The sequence below is a fragment of the Momordica charantia genome (genome assembly GCF_013281855.1).
Source record: "Momordica charantia cultivar OHB3-1 chromosome 9 unlocalized genomic scaffold, Mcharantia_2.0 BLBB01000009.1, whole genome shotgun sequence".
In the NCBI taxonomy this organism is placed as follows: Eukaryota; Viridiplantae; Streptophyta; class Magnoliopsida; order Cucurbitales; family Cucurbitaceae; genus Momordica; species Momordica charantia.
In genome coordinates, this window is record NW_028275167.1 from 18,586,680 (window position 1) to 18,611,145 (window position 24,466).

At 37.2% G+C, this 24,466-nt stretch overlaps 1 protein-coding gene and 2 pseudogenes across 1 annotated transcript; 2 read left to right on the forward strand and 1 right to left on the reverse strand.

Annotated features, from left to right (window-relative positions):
* Nucleotides 1-7,141: 7,141 nt before the first annotated feature.
* On the reverse strand, nucleotides 7,142-9,028 carry LOC148209132 (glycosyl hydrolase 5 family protein-like; annotated as a pseudogene).
* A 1,798-nt stretch (nucleotides 9,029-10,826) lies between these two features.
* On the forward strand, nucleotides 10,827-14,241 carry LOC111021595 (glycosyl hydrolase 5 family protein-like; annotated as a pseudogene).
* An 8,316-nt stretch (nucleotides 14,242-22,557) lies between these two features.
* On the forward strand, nucleotides 22,558-23,856 carry LOC111021590 (lignin-forming anionic peroxidase-like). Its single transcript, XM_022298606.2, has 3 exons — nucleotides 22,558-23,086; nucleotides 23,178-23,343; nucleotides 23,417-23,856. Exons 1-3 carry the CDS (start codon nucleotides 22,682-22,684, stop codon nucleotides 23,800-23,802), a joined length of 957 nt encoding a protein of 318 aa, XP_022154298.1. The 5' UTR covers nucleotides 22,558-22,681; the 3' UTR covers nucleotides 23,803-23,856.
* Nucleotides 23,857-24,466: the final 610 nt, after the last annotated feature.

Consider the following 24,466-nt stretch of genomic DNA (forward strand, 5'->3'; position numbering starts at 1 on the left):
CATGGCTCCTCTTACAAGTGGGGCACACCGGAGAAGCAGTCTGCCTTTGCACAAGCTGCTGGTGTCCCCTCGAGTGTTGATTGGAGGAGAACGATGCAAATTTCCTCTTGACCCCCGAGCTGGAGCCTGTCATCTGTTGAGACTGAGGTTCCTCGAGACATTTATCCATAACCAACGCGCACCTGACTGCTGCTGCATAAGTAGTTGGTTCCTTGAGTGAGACGGAGAAACTCTGCCCGTTTTTCGTTCCTGGCAGTCACAAGGAAATAGTACTCATAGAGTAGGTCCTTAAACCTCGCCCATGTGACGGGTGCGTTGGCGTGATCCTCCGCTGCCGCCACCGACTCCCACCAGTTTACTGCTTCTCCCCGAAGCATAAACACTGCTCCCCGGACCTTGAATTCGTCGGAGCACCCCAAATACACATAAAGGGCTTCCAACTCCCTGACCCATTCCTCAGCCGCAGTAGGCCTCTCACTCACCCCGTTGAAAACGGGTGGTCCGAAGCATTTGAAATCTCTGATGAACTGGACCTCCTCTTGTTGAATCTGTGCCCGGCGTGGCTGCTGCGCCTGAGCCCCACCGGCTCCATTCGCATTATTCAGCAATACTTGCAATGCCTCAGCTAGTAACGCCACCTGGGGAACTCCCTGAGGTGCTGCCTGCGGAACCGGGGGTGCTACCCCTCTAGGAACTGCCGGGGGAACATTTGGATTCGCTGCCTCCTCGCCCCTAGGGTTCGGATCCTCGTAGTTGCGAGCCCTCGTGTTCCGTCGAAAAGCCATTGTCTAAAATAACAGAGAACAGAGCACTAAGGTCAATAACACACTAACCAGGGCGTAACACAAGTGTAAAATTCCAGCAAGGTCTACATGATGAATCCAAGAAACACACCGACCTATCTAGAATCAGTCAATAATAATATCTCAATCATAAGCAATGTAAGACATTCATGATCGAACCTCCTGAACTCGGAAGCGTACCTGGTGATGGCGAGGAGATTGACGAGGACCGTACACTAACGACCTAGATTCTAGGACAGTCTACAGGAACAACTCTGCTCTGATACCAATTGTAACGACCCAGAAATTTCCGCACACCTCTAGGTCACATGAACTACCCAACTAATCAGTTTTAGCCCCGATTACAACCTGCCAACTTCCTATGCACATAAACTTATAAAATCAAGCTCCAAACCTCATCAAATTAACGATAAACCAATCTAAAAAAAAACATGCAACAACATTCGTTAACTACTTCACGAGGCAAGTTTATTATTCAATCTAAATGAATCTAAACAAATGGAATAAGGCTCAAATAGGCACCTAACTCGAAGCATAACTAACAACAAGGGAAAAATCTCCCAATTATTCAAAGGTACATAAACCGTTTATTGGCCACAACATAAGGCCCTAACAAAAGAATGAGACTAAATAAGAAAAACTAAGCAGCCTATAGTCCTCGCTTGTCATGTCTTCTCCGTCCCATCACCATGGTCACCCTCGAGTCCTTCACCTGAAACAATCATTGTAGAAGGGGGGGTGAGTATATACAATATACTCTGTAAGTAGCCCTCACCAAGCACACACCAACATCATGCTCAAAACCATAAAGGAAACATACATCGTCATGCTCTATCATTACAGTATGCGAACAACCATAGACATGCTCTACTAACACATTATACATTCATCCATATACATGCTCTATAATACCCGATGCTAACCACAATCATATAAAACAATTATCGTCCACCTGGTTCCCTAACACCTCAAATACAGCTATGCTCACCTCAGCTATTCGAGCTCTTTGAAACCATTCTCTTGGTAGTGTCGGCCTCTGACCTTTTATACCCAAAGCCCCGACACCTAGTGCATCGACCCTCGACCATTTATACCCGAGGCCCCGATGTCTTACAATCTATTGGCCCTTGACCATTTGTACCCAAGGCCCCAATAGTTCTCCTTTCAAAAGACTCCTCACATCGACCCCCGACCATTTATACCCGAGGCCTCGATACCCAATTCGTGACGTATCAGCCCCCGACCATTTATACCCGAGGTCCTGACACTCACCCATTCGCTTCATAACTTTCCTAATTCCACATAACATTTCTAGTGTCCAACCAGGATTTTCGTTCTACTTTCCTAATAGCACCAACCACCACAACGCCCACCAACAACAACACCACTAATATGATTTCAATGCATCTCTCAGCTTACCAACACAATTCAGCATGCTTCCACAACATAAACATCATTCTAATAGCAAAACAATAAACCAAACATGCTTTCACAACATACCAAATCTTAACAACAGCGCCACAGTGAGTTTAGTTCTAACAGAGCATAGTCAACAAATTGCAAACGATTGGAGCCCAACACAATTCATCCAAACACTTAACATCCAACGTCCATATTCCATAAGCACTACTAGATATAATAAAACTCACGAGACACGCCAAACACTTCATACATATTCAGACAGCCAATATTTCCAATATAAATTCACCTTAACGAACATTCCCTACATTCGTACATCATTATACAACAGATCTCAGCAGTTCAACAATTCAAAATTCCCACTATTATCACCGACGGACATTCAACACCAACCAGGCATACAATACAACATAAACAAGAGTTACACTACACAACGATGTATCATAACCAATATTAAGCATCATAAAAAGCACATCGGCAACCAAATAACAAGCATCAACGCACGCACCCGCCCCCGTGCTACTTACTACCAAAAGTCCTAAAGCTCCTAAGCTTGTCAAACACTTCCTACAAGGAAAAAGTACGATTCGAGGTTAGTAGCCAATTAGAAACATTTAAATAATATTGAACCCAAATTTAGGTGTGTTGTTACCTACTAACTCACACCAAAACCTCTTGGGTTAGAAGTGGGTCGACGCCGAAGATGTTCTAGCTCCAAAATTCGACTTCGAATGGCCTTAGGCTTGCTGAAACGATGTCAAAAACTGATGGGTAACATAGATTTGGGTCTGATTGAAGGTGGTTCAATGCCGACCCAATGCTGTAAGGAGTGGGTATCAAGAATCAAGCTTCGGTTATGTGTGGGTAATCGTCTAACGTTGACGGAGGGGCTGGATAACACCAAACCGAGGAAATGAAACGTCACGAAGCTTGCTGGCGTCACAGATCTGGGCGCGGGGTCATCGGAGGAACGACGTCGAACCTGCTGCCGCTGCTGCTCGGTTCTGCTCGGAATGCGTCGCCGCCGTGGAGAAGGCCCGTCGGGGGTTGCGCACGTCGCCGGAGGTAGCAGCAGTCGGGCGTCCGGTTCTGCACGGAATACAACGCCACCGTGGAGAGTCGTGCGCCGCCGCGAGCTGCTGCAGGAGGACGCCGGCGTGACGGACTGCTCTGCCGCTTCGCCGGAGAAGAAGGTCGCTGGCTGAACAAGAAGAAGGAGGAGAAGCTTAAGGGGGGGCTGTCGGCTAGGGATGGGGAGGAAACAAAGGGAGGGAAAAGAGGAAAAAGAAAAGTGTTAGGGTTTCCCCCTTTTGTTTTGATTTGAAACAATTTTCCCATTAAGCCCAATCATCCAAGCCCAAGCCCAAAGAAGGAGGAGTCCATTCCCTCAACCCAAGACCCAACATACCAAGCTCGGTTAATAAACATTTAATTGGATTGTTAGAGCCCGATAATTATCGATAAATTAAATTTACGTTCACTTTGAAGTTTAAATGAAAAATCTCCCGATTCGAGACTAACTGACCTGAGGGACTCGGGACGTTACAGAGTTAGTAGGTAACGACCCACCTAAACTCGGTTTCAATTATATTTAAGTGTTTCTAATCGGTTACTAACCTCGAGATCGTACTTCTTTTGATTTAGGAAGTCTTCGACAAGCTTAAAAGCTTTAGGACACTTGTTGGTAAGTAGTTTCTTACTGGAGGGATTGGTTGTTGTGTGCTGATATGATATGGTTGATTGCTCGTGTGCCCATGTGTGATATTTGCATGATTGCTTATCGTGGTTATCATTTAGTAAACGTCATTGTTGAAAGACTGTTGATATATCTCGGGAAAATTATGTGGTTGTGTGAATAAATTGTAACCAAGTAATCTTGGATGACTATGTTCGAATTGTTGTTGTGCTTTAATTGGTTTTCATGATGAAAAATTGTATACTGGTACTAAAATCTGTTGTTTCGAAAGCATATTGAAGATTTATGAGAAATCAGTTGTGTTTGATGTATGCTGGATATCTATCGATTATATTTTGGTTAAGTTGTTGGTTGTGCCTTTTCTATGAACGATGCATGTTGGAGCTGTTGGATCACGTTGGACTATTTTAAATTGATTGGTTTAACATATGATCATTTTGGTGTATCGCATATTGGACTGTTATGAGATTATTGATGCATGAGGCATGGCGTAGTAGCAAGTAGGACTCTTGTGAGAGTTTTGAGACATAACAAGTAAGTAGACAAGGGGCATGTACGTGCGTTAATGTATGTTAAATGGACTCTAATGTGCTGGTTTCGTGGCGTTCAATATTAATTTTGTTACGTCATTGTGCTAAATAACTCTCATTGTGATATTCGGTATACTTGGAGTAGTGTTGGATATATGTCGGTGAAAATAGTGAGGTTTCTACTTTGCTAAACTGCTGAGTAGTGTACAGTACATGTAGAGTTAAACATTTGCATAAACTGCTTCTTGTGATATATTTCTTTTATTCAAAGCTCAAGAGTTGTGATAAGTATGATATGTTGATTCTTTAATAAACATGATACGTTGTTTCCTTGATAAGTATGTTGTTGTGCGTGACCCTTTAGATAAGGGCTGCTTACTGAGTACTGTGGTTGTACTCATCCCTCTTTTTTCCCCTCCAGTTTGCAGGTATCGAGCTAGCTCTTGGGATGGTGATGGCGAGGAGGAGGTTGATCGGAAAGACCATTAGCTATGCTGCGTGCAATTAATTTCTTTTAGTTAGGATAGTTGTGGCTATTTAATCGTGTAGTTGAGTTGTTAGCGGTTGGTCTTGTTTAGTTTTATGGTCTAAAGGATGTTGTAAGGTTGCCGATTCATTATTCTTTTTAGAGCATTAATTTTGTTAGCTTCTTGAACTACGGGATTGTAACCTCCTTGGGATATTTATGATTACATTTGTTTAAGTTGATCGTACTTGAATTAGTTTTTTTGCTTCATTGTCATTCGAGATGTTAATATTCATTTAGTGGATGGTTTATAGTTAGTAGAGGTTTCCTTGAAGGGTTTGGTTGATGTGAAGTCGATATTTAATGCTTTATCTGTATAGGATGTGAGTTTCTCTTAAATCTTTAGTGGTGTTGTTCTAATTGTTCAAGCTCTCGTGAGTGGTGAAAATCAGAGTAGCGCAGCAGAAGCGTGGTAGCTTTATTGCTCAGTATTGTTGTGAAGAAAATTCTCTTGTTTATGTGAAAATTTTAGGTAGTCTTAGTAACGGTCCCCGTTTGGAAATGGTAAAATTCCTGGGCCGTTACATTAGTACTCAATCCGATGTATTGCTCAAAGTGAGAATAGTTTCGCGTACGTTGTGTGGGAGTCGGAGGTCTCTATTTATGGAGATTAACTATGACAGGGCTTTCGACGGCGCCCTGACGACTCGATCCCCGACATTTTGAAAAATATGACATGTTGTCAAGGACATCGTCGTTGTGTTCGCGCCTGCTGGTGTTCTTGAACATTTGCTCGTACCTGAAATAGGTCAGCCAATAGGCAACATGTAGACCGGCTCGACAACAATATGTCGAACTATTGGTACTTATAAATGGCCTCCAACACACATTATTAAAAGTCTTATTTTTTAATTACTATATTATTTTTATAATATTTTAGATATTACGTGAATTTAAATTTATTTGAATTATTTATTAATGTCGTTTTCATATTGATTAATGACGCTCTTAAATATTTTCCACGACTATTTTATACATTTTGAATGTTTAATATTTTTAGCTCGTTTGGTAACATTCTCGTTTCTTATTTCTTATTTCTCGTTTTTTATTTACTGTTTCTCATTTCCTGCATTTTAAATTAAGAGAAATAGATCAATTGCATTCATTATTACTTATTGTTTCTTGTTCTTTCTTTTTTATTACCAGAAAACAGAAATGTGTTCGGTAACCATTTGTGGTTTCTTAATTAATAATAATAATTTCTTTTACTTTTTTAACTTTTAAAATATTTTATTTTAATTGATTGCAGTATAAAAAAAACGCTCTTTTCCTTAATCTTCCAAGACCTAATAATCATGTCATATAAATGGACTTTCATTTTCTGTGGAAGTTTTCTAAAAACGGAAAATAACCCGCCAAACGAAAGTCGACCCAATAACATTAGTAATTGAGCCTAAATTATTGATATCTTGGCAGCTTGAATCAATACTTAGATCGGTGAATAAGATATTTATTACCTTTTTTAAAATTATAACTCGAGTTTCTGACTTCTACAAATGTTGAACTAAAAGAAACACCTATCAAATAAGATATTCTTATAAGAGACTACATAACATCCAATTAAAAAGAAGAGGACTTTATCGAGAGCATACATGTCAACCCTTCTTCCTACGATGGTATTTTTTCTAACCGTACTAGTTTTTTCATAGTTGATAAATTCATTTTAGTACAGCCAAAAATAGTTCGATCAAGTACTCAAACTAGTACGGACGTAGTGTGGTGAATAAATACACAAATTAAGTTGAAGTTTCACAAACTAGTTTATCATATGAAGATTATATTCATGATGAGAGATCATGGCCATTTTGTAGAGGGGAAAAAATTATATGAAGATGGGGGTGACGTTTTTTACAACAAAAAAAGAAAAAGATAAGGAGTTGTGATATATGATGTTAGACCAAAGTGATCCTTCTTTTGTTAACCAGGTGAGACAAAAAATGAGTCTGGTCTTTTTAATCATATTTTAATGGATGATTCTTCGTTTTTTTCTTTTCCAAAAATGAATTTTTATTCAATGATGAACAAGAATGAGCCAAATAAATATGATGGTGTATGTGTAAAATGTATAAGATACGATAGCAAAGTACAGACGCCAAAAGTTTTTTTGCTCAAAAGAGTAATAAACGATGAATCATTATCGATATTAATTTTACACATATAAATTCAATTAAATTGTGTTGGTTGGAACAAGTTCAAACCATTGACTTTGGGTATCTTGGAGGCAATTTGGCTCTCCATTGGCACAAATACAAGAGTTGGTAACAATTTTGGAAGAATTGGAGCTTTCAATTTGTAAGCAAAGGTTTTTCCGGAGTGAAGGTGGCCAAATGAAGCTTAGAGTTTGAAATAGCTCTCCAAGCACTTTGTTGACCCAAACAGTCACTTGAGAGAGATACTCCAAGACTTTCTCCGTTCGCCTTTAAGCATAAACCAGTCGTTGTCATCTTAATTGGAGTGCCATCACCACCATGACTCCATCGACTTGAAGTAGAGCAATTGCTCAAAAACATTTCTCTATTGTCATTGGAGCTTACGACACATTGACCACTTTGTGGATGATACATAACATACGAGGATGATGCGTTGGAATTTGGATCTGCTTGCCAATAAAAAAAATATATATTTAGTTTCATGCATTGTAATGTACTCTTACCAACTATAGATTAACTATTTAGCATTGTTTAAAAAAATTATTTTCATAGTAATTTACTTGTTAGGGATCCTTATATATACACACACCCAAATTCATTAATATACAATTACCTTGCAACATGGCCTGCAATAGTTGAAACTTCTTTGCAAAGTTAGGGTTTTTAATTTGAGTCCAATTAGAGTCAAGAACTCCAAAAGTTTCTGTAGGCTCTGCTTGACCTTCCCTATAATAGTAGCTGCCTTGCCAAGCCCACAATGCCCAATCCATGTCTTTTTGTGCAAGATGAGCTTTGAAGCAACTCATGAATCGATTTTCTGCATCGTTAACCTCCCTCTGATCGTACCCGTATTCGCTAACAAATAAAGGAAATGGGTTTGGCCCTTCCATCACAAACCCTGCATGATCTATGAAGCCATTCATGATATTTGCACATATATTGTTCAGTGGTTGCCGTACAAATTTACTCTCAGAATCTCCACTAAAGGAATACAAGTGCACTTCGAAAACCAACTTGTTGTCTAAGGTCTTTACGGCCAAGGGCTTCTCCTTTAAGCAACGAAGATCGTTGTCATAATTTAGGCATGAAACAATCACCAAAACTGCTGGGTTTATACTGTGGATTGTTGTTACTCCTTGAATGACATAATTGTTCCAATCATTCGCATTTTCCATTGTTCCTCGTATCTCGTTCCGTAAGCTCATGGCTACAACCTAAATGGCACAAGAAATATTATTTTTGTTGATCGAAATATTATAATTTCTAGTCTTCAAAATTCTTGGCTTTAGTTTCGAGCATTTAAGAAAATCTTTAATGTTACATACCGTTGATTTGTTGACAAATCGTTGAGCAACTAAGCGAAGACCTTGTAACCACTCTTGGGGATCAAAATTACGATTTCCAAAGAAACCATTTCCGTCATCAAGAGAGCAACACCATCTCGGTTGGCTAATGTGGTTGTCAGCGATCACCATTAAACCACTTGCCCCAAGGATGTCAACAACTGCTTCATAGGCTTCAACAATGGTCTTGTTCAACACAAACGGGTTATATTGAGCCAATCCAGATTTTGCTTGTTTTAAATCAAGCAGGTCAAAGTTCTCTTCAATCGTCCTATTCGCGTAGCGAGTGAACATGTGGGTTGCATATGTGAGACGCACGCAATTGAACCTCAACTTGATTGCTTCATCTGCTAGTTCTTTCAATGGCTTATGGTTGAGGCCTTCTGCTAGCATGCTTTGTGTGTGAGAAGGCCAATTCACGCATACAAGCTTCACTCGACGCCCCGTTTTCGAATCAATGATCCACCTTCCTTGTGTTGAAAGAGGAAGAGAAAAAGCTGAATGAGATGAAGACATAAAGACTAGAGCTAGAAAGAAAATAACTTGCAAAGTTCTTCCCATTTTTTTTATCTTTTTTTTTTGTCGATTGATATCCTCTTTCTCAATTGTGTTGGGAGAATGATATCTCAAGCATTCCTTATATATACACTATTCAAATATTTTCAAAGTTTGTTGTAACTTACAAAACTTATTTTGTTTTTTTATAAATTTAGAAAGGTTATTTAGTTAATAAATTATGTGTTGTTCCAACCCATAGAGTTTGTTTGTTGAACAATAGATAAATGTTGCTAACAATCTAACCAAGTCAAGAAACCTCCAACATAGAAGGTTAATGTTCAATCGGTCTTTCATCTAAAAAAAATAGAAGTTAATTAAGTTTTGGATGAGAAAAGTTTTTTGTTTCTTGAATAGGATATATCTATTGGACGTTTTTTAACATATGTGGAATAGGAGACAAACAATACATAGCACCTAAAATTCCAAGAAACACATACACACACTCATATTATTATTAATATATAATAATAAATTACGTGTTATGGCTAAAGCGGACAATATCATACAATTTTGTAGATACTCAGGGGATTAGATTACCATTGCTGTCCTTTAACATGGTGCTTTTTGCTCATTTATGTAAATTTTGAAATAGTATGATAATAAAAAAATGGGCACTTGCAAAAGTATCATAAAAATTAATAACTATTTGCAAAATTAGAAACTACATTCAATTTTTCAAAATGGAATAATTTGAAGGTCGAGCCTATGCATAATAAAGAAAAAAATATACATGATGGTCAGCAAAAATTGGGTGCTAACAGATAAACGGCTAAGTATTTTTTCTAGATTTATTAATATAGGTTCGTTTAGTATGTGCTACATCATGTCTCCTGCATGCTACATACTTCACATTATACTAAACTGATTGAGCATTAGATGTTGTACTAACAAAAATATTGATAGGAGATTATATGTTGTACTCAACAAAAAAAAAAGATCGAAAGTTTATTTATTAAAGAGAATAATAAACTATATTATATATATATTACTAAGTTTAGTTTTGTATTATGCATGAAGGTTGTCATATATAAAGGTGTTAATATTTGGTTAGTGTTAGTAGCTTAAGTAGTAGATTGTTTATTAATATGAACCTTTTAAATCAAGAATTCATTGTTGATTAATGGAATACATTCACAAATTTACATATTAAGTGTTGCCTACGGTTGAATATTTAAATTATGCTATTTTTATGCTATTCAATATATTCAATTTGATTTCAATCAGGTTTGAGTTTTCAATTATATAGTACTATATAACCTTTCGCTTTCTGCGATGCCCAATTCTTGTAAACATTTCGGGTTCATTTATTTTCCTTTTTGGTAAGGAATAAAAGGAGAGTATTCTTCATTTAATTGCTTGACAAACAAATCTAATTTTGACGCGTTGGAAAAAAAGTCTGATTAATTTTGATATCCTTAATTAAACTTCCAATTTATTCCTTACGAAAAAGGAAAATAAATTCAATCTAGACCCTAGAAAACGAAATGAACAATGAACACTGGAGGACCCATATAACTCATTAGTTAAAAAAAAAATATTAAAGTTAAACTTTCTTTCCATGCTAATAGTTACTCTGCTACACTTTAAAGATTAACCTAACAAATGCTTGTTATTTTTTATAGCTTAATTTATGAAATGCCACCAAAATTCAGTTAGAACGCATTTCATCTTTTAGTTTGTTACAAGTTCTTATCTCGCTAGCTAGATTCTAGCCTAATACATTGCTATAAATATGGATGAAATGCTTGTTTTGCATCATCATCCAACTTGAGAGCATTCAATTTCCAAGAAAGGTAAAAATATGAGGGGAAAAACATTGAAATATATTGCTTTAGCTTTTATTTTCGTTGTGTTAACATTTAAGGCCTATTCATTGCCTCTTTCAACGAATGGAAGATGGATCATCGATGCTTCTAGTGGTCACCGTGTGAAGCTGATGTGTGCAAACTGGCCTTCTCACATGCAAGCCATGCTGGCAGAAGGTCTCCATCGTCGGCGGCTCGGCGATATTGCCGCCACTGTGGCCAAGTTGAGGTTCAATTGCGTACGTTTGACGTACTCAATCCACATGTTCACACGCCATGCCAACCTGACCGTTAAAGAGTCCTTTGAAAATTTTTATATGAAAGATGCCATGGCGGGCATCATCCAGAACAACCCTTCTATGTTGAACATGACATTAGTTCAGGCTTATGAAGCTGTGGTCGATTCAGTTGGAGCACATGGAGTCATGGTGGTTTCCGATAAGCATATTAGTCAGCCAAGATGGTGCTGTAACGATGATGATGGCAATGGTTTCTTTGGAGATCGCTATTTTGATCCTGAAGAATGGCTACAAGGACTCAGTTTCGCTGCTCAAAGCCTAAAAAATAAATCCCACGTATGTTTAAAACTGCTGATTTCATTTTCTTTTAATCTTCTTCTTTTGAGCAAAACTTTTAGTTCGTGAAATAACGAAAACTCTCCGTAATTTTATAATTTACTTTTCATAAGAACATTTTTAAAACCTCAACCATATTTAATGATGAAATTTATAACTAGAAATAAGGCTTTTATTTTGGTTATTTGCATTACAATTTTTAGAGCATGTTTTATAGAGTTGTCATGATTAGATTAGGTTACTGCACGCTCGTTTCATGTTTTTCGTAAACATCTCATTTTCACTTTTATAAAGGAATCAGTTTATGTTACGTTTTTTGTAATGTCTTCTTTTTTTTTAAGACATTAGTTCTTTTTTTTTTTTGCATATAGCTTTTACTTTTATATTTTGATCGTTTGTCTGGTAATAAATATGTAAAAGGTGGTAGCAATGAGTTTGAGAAATGAACTGCGAGGACCAAATCAAAATGTGGAGAAATGGTTTGAATACATGAGCCAAGGAGCTAAGCTTATTCACCAAACAAACCAAAATGCTTTAGTAGTGGTTTCTGGGCTGGATTTCGATACCAATCTCAGCTTCTTGAAAAATAGATCTATGGGCTTCAACTTGGACAACAAGCTTGTTTTTTAGGCGCATTTGTACTCTTTTACGAATGACATGCGCGAGCTTTGGATGTCGAAGCCATTAAACACATTTTGTGCTACTGTCAACCAAGGATTTGAAGAGCGAGCTGGGTTTCTAGTGAGAGGACAAAATCCAGTGCCTCTGTTTGTGAGTGAATTTGGAATTGATCAAACTGGTGAAAATGAAGGGCAAAATCGATTCTTGAGCTACTTTTTTACCTATCTTTTTGAGAATGATTTCGATTGGGGCTTATGGGGTTTGCAAGGCAGCTACTACTACAGGAGTGGGGTGCGAAGTGCCGAGGAAACATTTGGCGTCTTAGATTCCAATTGGACAAAAGTTAGGAACCCTAAATTCCTTTGAAATTTCAGCTCATGCAAGCCCAGCTTCAAGGTAACGTTTGAATTCATAGGCTACTACTTTTATGCAGTTTGTTTTCATTAATTATTATTATTATTTTATAAATGAGATTTTTCAGTAAGGATATTTTGAAAGCCAAACTCAAAATTTACTTTCTTTCCTTACTAATGATAAATCAAATGTTACTCTTCAAACAGACCCGAGTTCAAATCTCTCGACAACGTTCATAATGTATCATCCTCGTAGCGGTGGGTGCGTGCGAATGAACAAAAACTATCAATTAGGAATTAGTAGTTGCAAGATTTCGAACCGGTGGAGTCACGATATAGATGGAGGTCTACTCATGTGTTTGAAAGCAGTAGGAAATGGCCTCCCTCCAATTCTCTCTCGTGATTGCTCCATCCGACAAAGTGCTTGGATATATGCTTCAAATGCCAAGCTTCAACTGGCATCCATTGATGAACAAGGACAACTCTTATGCTTGCATAAGCCTTCTCATTCCCTTCTAACTGTGACTAAAAACTGCAAGTGTCCGAGTGATTCACAATGCAAAGGCAATCCACAAAGCCAATGGTTTAAGCTTGTTCCGTCAAATGTACATCTCAATTAAACTCTAGATGTAATTGTATATTGTTGCACCACACCATCCTTTAACTGGGTACCCCAAGTACACTAAGTATCTCCAAAACAGTATGATCTTGACCGCTTTGGGCATAACCGTTGCAGTTGTGCTTTTGGTTCCACCCAAAAGGCCTCATACTAATGGACACATTGTCTTATACCAATATACCCATGATATTCCCTTTATTTAGTCAATGTGGGACTTTGGTCACATTTCCAATACAGACTATGCTGGAAAACGCTGCAACGACACTATCTCGCGATTACGGTTCGACATTAGGCATCTGACTAGTTCGACCTTGGGGGCGACACCAATAACCATCTGTCGGATGGCCTTTCGGATCCCAACCTATAAATATAGGGTCTTACTTCCACATCAAGTATCACATTTTATCTCAGATTCCATATTAAAGTCAAGCTTATACTTACTTAAGCGTCGAAATGTTTGCCTATTTTGTGCGAGCCTTTCCTTACTTAGACGCTTAACCTCTTCTCTCGTTGTCATACTTTGAATAGGTTTGACCTTAATCCGAAACATTTTGCACCGTCCGACACATATAAAGCTTGGCTAGATCGACCACCTTGGCTCCCATCTACATCACAAGCTATTGTTGCACATTTTAGACCAACGATCGTTTCGGTGTTGGCCTCGACATTTGTGGAGGCCAACTTGGACCCTGCCTTTAAGGAACTACTCCCATATAGACGCTTTCTCTTTACAGCGTTGGCAAATCCACACACCATAGCTGCAATAAAAACTTGAGCAAGTAAAAATCTGGGTCACGATCAGAAGAGAGCAGAACAAAGAGTGAGCTTACCTAGCTTAGAGTTGGAACAAGTTGCTTCGACTGGTAGGTGAGAGATGGTGTTGTTGTCCACAAGCAGTTTGTCAATGATCAATGTGCTCACCTTCCGAGATGATTTGTACTGATTACGAAAGTACTCCACATATAGAAAGATCTCCTTTGTCAGACCTGGTACAAGTTTGATTGCAATTGCAAAAGAAATGAGGTAAAGTTAGAATGAGGACGAAGGAGTAAAAGGGACATATCTAACTAAGGATGACCATACCTAAGTTCCCAAACCTATGAGAGACATTAAAGTGATCTTGGTTGAATTTCTTTATTACTAATTAGCATGAAGTCTCCTTAGATGTTGACACGTGATAGGCTATAAATGGCCTCCAACACACATTATTAAAAGACTTATTTTTTAATTACTTTATTATTTTTATAATATTTTAGAGATTACGTGAATTTAAATTTATTTGAATTATTTATTAATGTCGTTTTCATATTGATTAATGACGCTTTTAAATATTTTCCATGACTAAAATATTTTGAATGTTTAATATTTTTTAGCCCGTTTGGTAACATTCCCGTTTATTATTTCTTATTTCTCATTTTTTATTTACTGTTTCTCATTTCCTCAATTTTAAATTAAGAGAAATAGATCAATTTCATTCATTATTACTTATTGTTTCTTGTTCTTTCGTTTTTATTACAGAAAACAGAAATGTGTTTGGTAACCATTTCTGGTTCCTTAATTAATAATAAAACTAATAATTTTTTTGATATTTTTAACTTTTATAATATTTTATTTTAATTGATTGCATTACAAAAAAATGGTCTTTTTCTTAATCTTCCAAGACCTAGCAATCATGTCATATAAATAGGCTTGGTAGCCACAAGTTGCAACAAAAATAAAATGGGCTTTCATTTTGTGTGGAAGTTTTCTACAAATGGAAAATAACCCGCCAAACGAAAGTCGGCCCAATAAAATTAGTAATTGAGCCTAATTTATTGATATCTTCGCAGCTTTTGGGGGTGTTGATAGCCTCTGATACGAGCTATATTTTATAATCATTACAATGAAATTAATTGTAAGTTTCCATTTCTTTATGATAAATTTACATGCCTAAATGTTATTTTTTAGAAATAAGGTATCAAGATGAATCAGGACATTGAATTTATAACATAGGGTGAAAACCCATAGCTTGTGCAAGTCAAAGGTGAGCTGCAATACAATATAGAGCCAAGAGATCCGAGGGGGTAGCGTTGACGCTATAATGCTAAAATGATGAAGCGCAGCCAGATGACCAACACGAGTAGCGTGGAGACGCTACTTTAGAGCGTCTCAACACTACAATGAAAAGCGAGAATATCAGCATTCTACGTCGTCTAGCAATATCTCAACGCTACTTATAGCGTCTCGACGCTACGATGACAATATTCGATTTTTGCCAGCATTTAAAGCATAGCGTTGAGACACTGTTCCTAGCGTCTCAACGCTGTCGTGAAAAAATCTATAAATAAAACCTTCGTGATGAATTGATAGGGGAGAGCCCAGAGCAATTGAGTATTTCGAGGAAGAAGCTGGGTTTTGAAGATCGATCTTGGAGATTGAGTTGGGGACGATCAATCAACGCAACAGATTCACTTTCTATATCTTTTCTTTTATTTTGCTAGTTTAATCATGAATATGAGTAGCTAAATTTCTTCGTCTTAGGGATTGATGTAGTCATTGACGTTTATGGATTCATTGTTTGATTTTCTTGATTGAATGTATTTGTTTATTCTATTTATGTTTCTCTTTGGTTCATGTCTTTCTCTTTGCAATCTTAGGCTCATGAGAGGTGGTTGAGATTTGAGACTGAGATTCATAATTGAAGGGATTTTTAAGATGGGTAGATTTAGAATTTCTCTAGAGGTCGTTAGGAGACTTGTTCATTAAAGCCTTTACTTGTTACAAAATTAGATAGGGATATTAGTTTCATAATTTAGTAAGGAGAGTTGGCATGCGATCGAGAGAAGCAGTTGAGATTTGAGAGTTATTGGCTTATAGAATTGATAATTTGTTCAATCTTAATTAATTAAATAATTGGTCCCATAGTGATGAATTCTATTCCCTAAGATCGTTATTCCCATTAAATTTACATTTGTTAATAGTTTATTTGCTTTTATCATATTACAACACTCCAATTTAATTTTCTAAATAAAACTGGGTAAAAGTATTTGTGGTACTTTAGAGATCTAGAAACCTAATCCTGAGGACGATATCAATATTTACTTAACAACTAAATTCAAACTTGACCAGTACACTTGCAGTTAGCAATTTCTACTACAAAAAACCACTTAATTCGTCCCTTCTTGCATCAGGAAAAACATTCCACATCTCTACTGCTACTCCCACACCTCTAGCTGTTGTACTGCTGCTTTCCTTTATAGCTCATCTTCCCTTTGCCCATACTCTGAGCTACGAATGCTAACTCTAAAATGTTCTCCCTTCTGGAAGTGGTTACGGATGTCTTCCCACTCCCTTTTCTACCAACCTCCTCAATAATTGCAGCGTACGAGATATCTTAAAAGCAAAGATACGTCTTGTCTTTCACTCAGAGCAGGTTCCACTAATAAAGAGATTAGATACAAGAACTCAAATATCTCACCCCTATATTCATTCTCTAGAGGTCCCAACAATATCACCCTAGCTTATAAGTATTTAACCCAATATACTTAGGTACACGAATGGAAAAATGCTTACTAAACCCATGTTATACAGACTCCTTTTCACACACTACCCAAAACCACTCAATTCTCTTTCATCGGATTTTGTACAAATAAAACCTAAACAAAAGGGCTCTATTTATAGGAGTCAAATATCCTAATCCTTATAGGAAGAAACAATATTTTAATCATTATAAGAAAACAATATCCTACTCCTCGTAGGAATCTATAGTAGTATTGTAACGCCCCGAGTCCCTTAGGTTAGTTAGTCTCGAATCGGGAGATTTTTTTTTCATTTAAATTTCAAAGTGAATGTTAATTGAATTTATCTATATTTATCGGGCTCTAAAAATCCAATTAAATTAATATTTACCGAACTTGGTATGTTGGTCTTGTTTTGAGGGAATGGACTCTTTCTTCATTAGGCTTGGATGATTGGGCTTTCATTGAGGGAAAATTGTTTTAAAACAAAACAAAAGGGAAACCCCAACATTTTCTTCTTCAGCATATCTTTCAAGAAAAAAATTATGTTACTTACAAGCAAGGTATTCGCCCCCCCTTGAATAAAATAAAAGCTATCTTGAATAAAAGAAGGGAAGCGGTATTGATTGGATTGACGGATTGAGGACTAGAGTCATGCTTTACCAATTTCCAATACCTACAGTTGATCCTGCTGATGTAATTTTAGCATAAAAAGCTTCTATTTCTTTAGCACCTCTTTAGCACCTAGTCATGCATGCTGACCGAAGCACCTGTACTTCAATCGATTAACCAAGCACGGGAGATATTCGCTAAAAAGATAACCGGGATATTGAATGAATAAAAGAAGGGTCGTAGACAGATGAGCGTTTGCGACCGTTTACAAGAGTGAATACCGAAACAGACAATTCCAGATGCCCTCAGACAGATGCCACTAAACAAGTAAAGGACAACGGACAGTTTTCGTGGATCGGGAAGACCAACTTCTTTTCTCCCTTTTCTTCTTCCCCATTCCTAGCCCTAGCCGACAGCCCCCCCCCCCCCCAAAAAAAAAAACTTCTTCTTCTTCTTCTTCTTCTTGGAGCATTCCAGCCGACGGCCCTTCTTCTCCGGCGAAGCGGCACAGCAGCAACAGCATCTCCACGCTGGCGTCCTCCTGCAGCAGCTCGCAGCGGCGCACGAACGACGGTGTCTGACCCACGGCGGCCGCGTTCCTCAGATCTGCGACGACCCACGTTTTCGGCCCCATCTGAACGGGTCTGTTGGAGTTCGACGGGCTCGGGTCGGATCCGACAGCGCAACAGCAGCTCCACGGCGGCGCTACTCGCGGCGGTGTGCGACGGGCGGCGTTCCGTCACGGCGGTGCACGACGCACGGGTCAGCTCCACGGCGGTCCCGACGACCTTCTGCTATAACCTCAACCCCGGCGACGTGCGCAACTCCCGACGGCTACCTCCGACAAACAGCAGCTCCGGCGACTCGTTCTTTTTGCAATCTGACTCGAACAGTAGCAGATTCGCGAAGACGTCTTCATCCCGACACATTTTGACATTGACCCACACCCAAACGAAGGTTGATTTGAGTTACCCATCACTTTTAGAAGTCGGGACAGCAAGCTTAAGGTCTTTTGAACTCAGATTGGGAGCCCGAACCCCTTCGACGTCAACCCACTCCTAACCCAAGTTGTTTTAGTGTGAGTTAGTAGGTAACGACTCTACCTAAACTCGGTTTCGTTTATAACTAAATGTTTCTAATTGGTTACTAACCTCGAGATCATGCTCTTTTGTAGTAGGAAGTGTTCAACGAGCTTAGAAGCTTTAGGACAAGTGTTTGTAAGTAGCACGGGGGCGGGTGCGTGCGTTGATATTTGTTATTTGGTTGCCGATGTGTTGTTTATGATGCTTAATATTGGTACTGATACGTGGTTGTGCAGTGTAACTCTTGTTTATGTTGTTTTGCATGCCTGGTTAGTGTTGAATGTCTGTCGGTGATAATAGTGGGAATTTTGTATTGTTGAACTACTGAGATCTGTTGTAGAATGATGTATGATTGTAGGGAATGTTCGTTAAAGTGAATTTATTTTGGAAACGTTTGTTGTCTAAGTTAGTATGAAGTGTTTGGCGTGTCTCATGAGTTTTTATTATATCTAGCAGTGCTTATTGAATATGGACGTTGGATATTAAGTGTTTGGATGAATTGTGTTGGGCTCCAATCGTTTGTAATTTGTTGACTATGCTCTGTTATGACTAAACTCACTGTGGCGCTGTTGTTAAGATTTGGTATGTGAGAAAGCATGTTTGGTTTATTGTTTTGCTATTAGAATGATGCTTATGTTGTGGAAGCATGCTGAATTGTGTTGGTGAGCTGAGAGATGCATTGAAATCATACTAGTGGTGATGTTGTTGATGGGCGTGGTGGTGGATGTTGTTGATGGGCGTGGTGGTGGTTGGAGGCCAGAAATGATATGTGAAGTTTTGGAAATTATGAAGTGAATGGGTGAGTGTCAGGGCCTCGGGTATAAATGGTCGGGGGCTGATACGTTACTAATTGGGTATCGAGGCCTCGGGTATAAATGGTAGGGGGTCGATACGCCAATATTGGATAAAGATGAGCGTCGAGGCCTCGGGTATAAATGGTCGGGGGTCGATGCGAGGAGTCTTTCGAAAGGAGAACTATTGGGGCCTTGGGTATAAATGGTCAAGGGTCAATAGATTGTAAGACATCGAGGCCTCGGGTATAAATGGTCGAGGGTCGCTGCACTAGTGTCGGGGCTCTGGGTATAAATGGTTGGGGGCCGACACTACCAAAAGAATGGTTTCGAAGAGCTTGAATAACTGAGGTGAACATAGTTGTATTTGAGGTGTTAGGGAGCCAGGTGGACGGTAATTGTTTTCTTTTTTTATATATATGATTGTGGTTAGCATCGGGTCTTATGGAGCATGTTTATGGGTGAATGTATAATGTAATAGTAGAGCATGTCTATGTTTGTTCGCATACTGTAATGATAGAGCATGACGATGTATGTTCCTTTATGGTTATGAGCATGATGTTTGTGTGTGCTTGGTGAGAGCTACTTACGGAGTATATTTTATATACTCACCCCCCCCCCCTCTACAATGTTTGTTTCAGGTGAAGGACTCGTGGGTGGCCATGGTGATGGGACGGAGGAGACCTGACGAGCGAGGATCATAGGCTGCTTAGTTTTCCTGTTTAGTTAAATTCATTGGTTAGGGCCTTATGTTGTGGCCAATGAACGGTTTATTTGCATTTGAATAATTGAGAGATTTTTCCCCTGTTGTTAGTTTTGCTTCGGGATAGGTGCCTATTTGAGTTTTATTCCCTTTGTTTATATTCATATGGATTGAATAATAAACTAGCCTCGTGAAGTGGTTCACGAATGTTGTTTAATGTTATTCCATGAGATTGATTTATCGTTAAATTGATGAGGATTTGAAACTTGATTTTATAAGTTTACGTGCATAGGAAGTTGGCAGGATGTAGCCTGGGTTAAAATTGATTGGTTGGGTAGTTAATGTTATCTAGAGGTGTGCGGAAAACTCTGGGTCGTTACAGAAATACTTGTCATTTTTCTCAAACTTGTGATTTCTTGACGTGAACAATTCCTCTTCATCCATGTACTTTTATGCTAGGCTAAGATCTTCATTAAACGTCATGGCTGGTTTCTTGCTGAGGGACTAGATGAGATCTTTATCTCCTAGACTGGCGATGAAGGTTGAGCTAGCCGTGTCATTCGAGTAATTGGCCACCTTGAACCTTCCGACGAAATCTCTAAGTATATCGTGTTGTCACTGTCGAATGGTAACGAGGTGCATTGCTGGTCGTTTGCTATCCTGACGAGTCGGGAATTGGATGATGAACACTTTCTTTAGCTGCTTGATGTTTGCGACGGATTCGAGCTGTAGTTGTCTATACCTTGTCCAAGCTGATCAATGACTTGTAGGTCTCCGGTTTCTCAATTGAGTTAGTTGACCCATCCTATACAGTCATGGTAGGCATTTTGAAGCTCGCTTCAGAGCTTTCCTTTTTGCCTTTTTGGATCCGGTGGTATTAAATGTTCAAGTTTGTCAGCTTGTCCTCCCACGTTTTGAAATGAACAAGCCATCGCAACCATCTCCGCTTTTAAATACTTGTGTGTTTTATTCCATTTTCTTAAAAGAAGACTTATATCACACGTTTATTGGATTGTAATCCTAAAAGTAATTCTAACCATCATAAACTACTTCTAAAGCTAAGTGATTGTTTAAAAAATGACTTAAAACAAAATTGATTATTTGAAAAGTAATTTCTATTTGATACCAATTGCTCTAGAATTTGTAATAAAATACTTTGACCATTTAAAATTGCTGGGTCCCTTTCATAACCATTTTAATTCATGTTTTTTGGCTTTTTAGTTTTTTAAAAATAGAGTTGTTTCATAAGTAATTCAATTTTCTGTTTTCTTTTTCAAACATAATTTTAAAATTCTATGTAAATTTTTTTAAAAAAAACATAATTTTAAAATTTTAGGTAAATTTTTAAAAACAGATTTCTGTTTTTCAAAATCTAATTCTTTTCTACTAATACTCATCCTTTTTTTTTCTTTCCCATATTTATGTCTAAAAAATTTGTTTCTTGCTCTAAAATTTTTTCTTCCTAAAATTCTCTCTACAAAATTAATTGGTCTCTCTAAAATTTGCATAATTTGGATATTTATTATTATTTCTTTACCTCCAAAATTTTCATCATTATATTTTTTTTCTTGTTGGAATAGATCACTCAATTTCTCCCTCTGAAAAATGGATAGTTTCTCAAAGTTTTCTCTCCCTAAAATTTTGTTTTTTAAAACTTTTCTTACTCTTCCTTGTATTTTTTCCTCTAAAATTATATTTTATTTTCTCGTTCAATTTTATTTCACTATAATTTATTTATTTATTTATTTCTAAAAAGGATATTTCGAACATTGTTTTTATCTTTAAATTTTTTTTCAATATAATTTTTTTCTTTCTAGTTTCTTTCTTCTTTATTTAACTTTATCTTTTTCTCTCAACTCTTTTTTTTTTACCTAAAATTTTTCACCTTTTGTCTTTAGATTTGCTTTCACTAATTTTCTTGCTGTGAGTCGATTTTTTTTATTTCTCTAAACTTGTATTTTCGTGTCTCTACATTAAGGTTGACAAAAATTTTCCATAAAGTCGTGTCCGCATCTATTAATATGAAATTCATGTTTCAACCCCATTCCCGATTCCATTTTTTAAATAATTAATATATATTTTATTAGCATATTTACTAAATTGTGAATAAAAAGTTAAATATTTTTTTGAACTAATTATTTATATTAGTAAATAATAATTCTAAAGGTAATTGATATATAGTTATTATACTGTTTTATTTTTTTAATTCTAAAAATAATTAAAGTTAATTATAAACTGGTCCTCGAGTTTGGGAATATCCCCATCCCCAACTTAAGAATTCTTTAACCTGGATCTCGATTCCCAAATCAAAGAACGAGGTGGAGATGGTTGACTAAAAAATTTTCACGAACACGAGAATGGAAAAGTGCATCTCGACTCCCACCCCCGTAACATGGTCGTCTCTACTCAACATAGAATTTTGTGTCTAATATGCCTTTCTAATTTGCTAACCTTTTAAAAACAGAAAACTGAAAATGGTTAAAAAATATTTGGTTTTCTATTTTTTAAAATAAAAAACGAAAAACCGTCATCGAATATATATGATTTTTATTTTTTAAAAATAGAAAAGTAAAAACAAAAAACAAAAGATCAAAAAAACAAAAATAGTTATGAAACAGCACTTAGCAACGAGGAAAAGATAAAAAGGGAAAGACTTGACATCAATCGTGAAAGTCAGTGTTTATACAAAGGCACAAGTTTTGGATAAATACATATGAGTCACAGTTTTGTGCTCCTATAATGACGCGTTTCTGCCATTGTTAACAAAGTAAGCCTCTCTCTCTCGCTCAGTTCTATTGAAGAGGAAAATAAGTTTGCCCAACAAACCTTTTTGTTTAGTAAATTGATCTAAATTTGTTATAAATATTGGCGGCTGTTGTTTTAGCGAACACAAACCCTCATTGCTCTTATTATAAATAACACCCTTCCATCCTCCATTTCTCTTCATCAGCTCTATCATTTTCAATATCACCAAATCATAGCCCTCCCTTTCAACCAAATGGAAATCGCAATGCAGCGAGTAGTTTATGTGGCGTTCATGTTGTTGCTTCTGGGTATAACATGTGATGCTCAACTTTCGCCTACGTTCTACGACCAAACATGTCCTAATGCACTTACTACCATCAGAACTGTTGTTAGGCAAGCTGTTTCCCAAGAACGTCGAATGGCTGCATCTCTCATTCGCCTCCATTTTCACGACTGTTTTGTTCAAGGTTGTGATGCGTCAATATTGCTCAACGACACTCCTTCTATGATTGGGGAACAAAATGCAGCACCCAACAGAAACTCTGCAAACGGTTATGGAGTAATACAGAAGGCTAAGACTGAAGTTGAGAAGATATGTCCTGGTGTTGTATCTTGTGCAGACATCCTGACTGTTGCTGCAAGAGATGCATCTTTTGCTGTGAGTAGTTTTTTTATATGCAATATGCCAGATTTGTACTAAAATGTAGTGAAAATATTTCCCTAATATACTGTAAATTATTACAAAATAGGTGGGTGGTCCATCTTGGACAATAAAGTTGGGAAGAAGAGATTCTACCACTGCAAGCAAAACTCTTGCCGAGAGCGAGCTTCCAGGCTTTCAAGAAAGCCTTGATGGACTTATCTCTATGTTTGCAAACAAGGGTCTTAGTGCACGGGATATGGTTGCACTATCAGGTAATTAAATCATGTACTTTCTCAATTATCTCCTAGAAATATCATAGGTACTCATTGACTTCCATTACTGCAGGTTCTCATACCATAGGACAAGCCCGATGCTTTCTTTTTCGTAATAGGATATACAATCAAAGTAACATTGATGTGGGGTTTGCTAGCACTCGCCGAATAAATTGTCCAACATCTAGTGGAGACGAAAATTTGGCACCACTTGATTTGGTCACACCGAATTCCTTTGACAACAACTACTTTAAAAATTTAATTCAAAAGAAGGGTTTGCTAGAAATAGATCAAGTACTCTTCAACGGAGGATCAACCGATAGTATTGTTATAGAGTATAGTAGAAATCCATCAACATTCAATTCTGACTTTGCAACTGCGATGATTAAAATGGGAGATATCAAACCTCTCACCCGTTTAGATGGCCAAATAAGAAAAATATGTGGCGCTATCAACTAAAGTTCCTTTTGCATTTTTATTTGAAGTCTATACTCGTGGAAGATAATTGTACAAGTCCATTTATCCATTTGTTATGTAATTTCAATCTGTATTATATTTATTTGGTAATGTTTATAACTGTTTTTTTGTTCGATATCATCCTTCGGAAGTGTATTTATGTGTTTACTTCTAATTTAAATTGTGGGATAGATATTCCATCTATTTTTCTCTGTTTAATTTCCAAAGCTGCAATTTTAACTTTAAAGCTGCAAATTTTATATTATATATATTTTTTAAATTCCATAGGTACTTTCAAAATATTTTTTACATAAAGATTAGTAAAAAAAATACCCGTATGATTTTAAAAGTTTCAGTTATACTCTTATGTCCTAAATTATTAAAATAATATCCATGAAAAAAAAAGGAGAAAAAGGCTCAAGTTCGTGCACAACCAGAAGAAAAAAAAATACAAATAGACCATTCACAACCAAAAAGTAATAATAATACAGCTAGTCAAGAATTTAGTGAGTCTGAGTTTTGAAAAATATATTTTTAAGTAAAAATATTTCTTCTAGAAGCACCCTACAAAAAGCTGAAATTAGAAGTACGCACTTAAAATGCTTTATGACTTGTGACTATATTTAAAATTTTCAAAATCATTTTTTTTAATAATTATAATGTAACA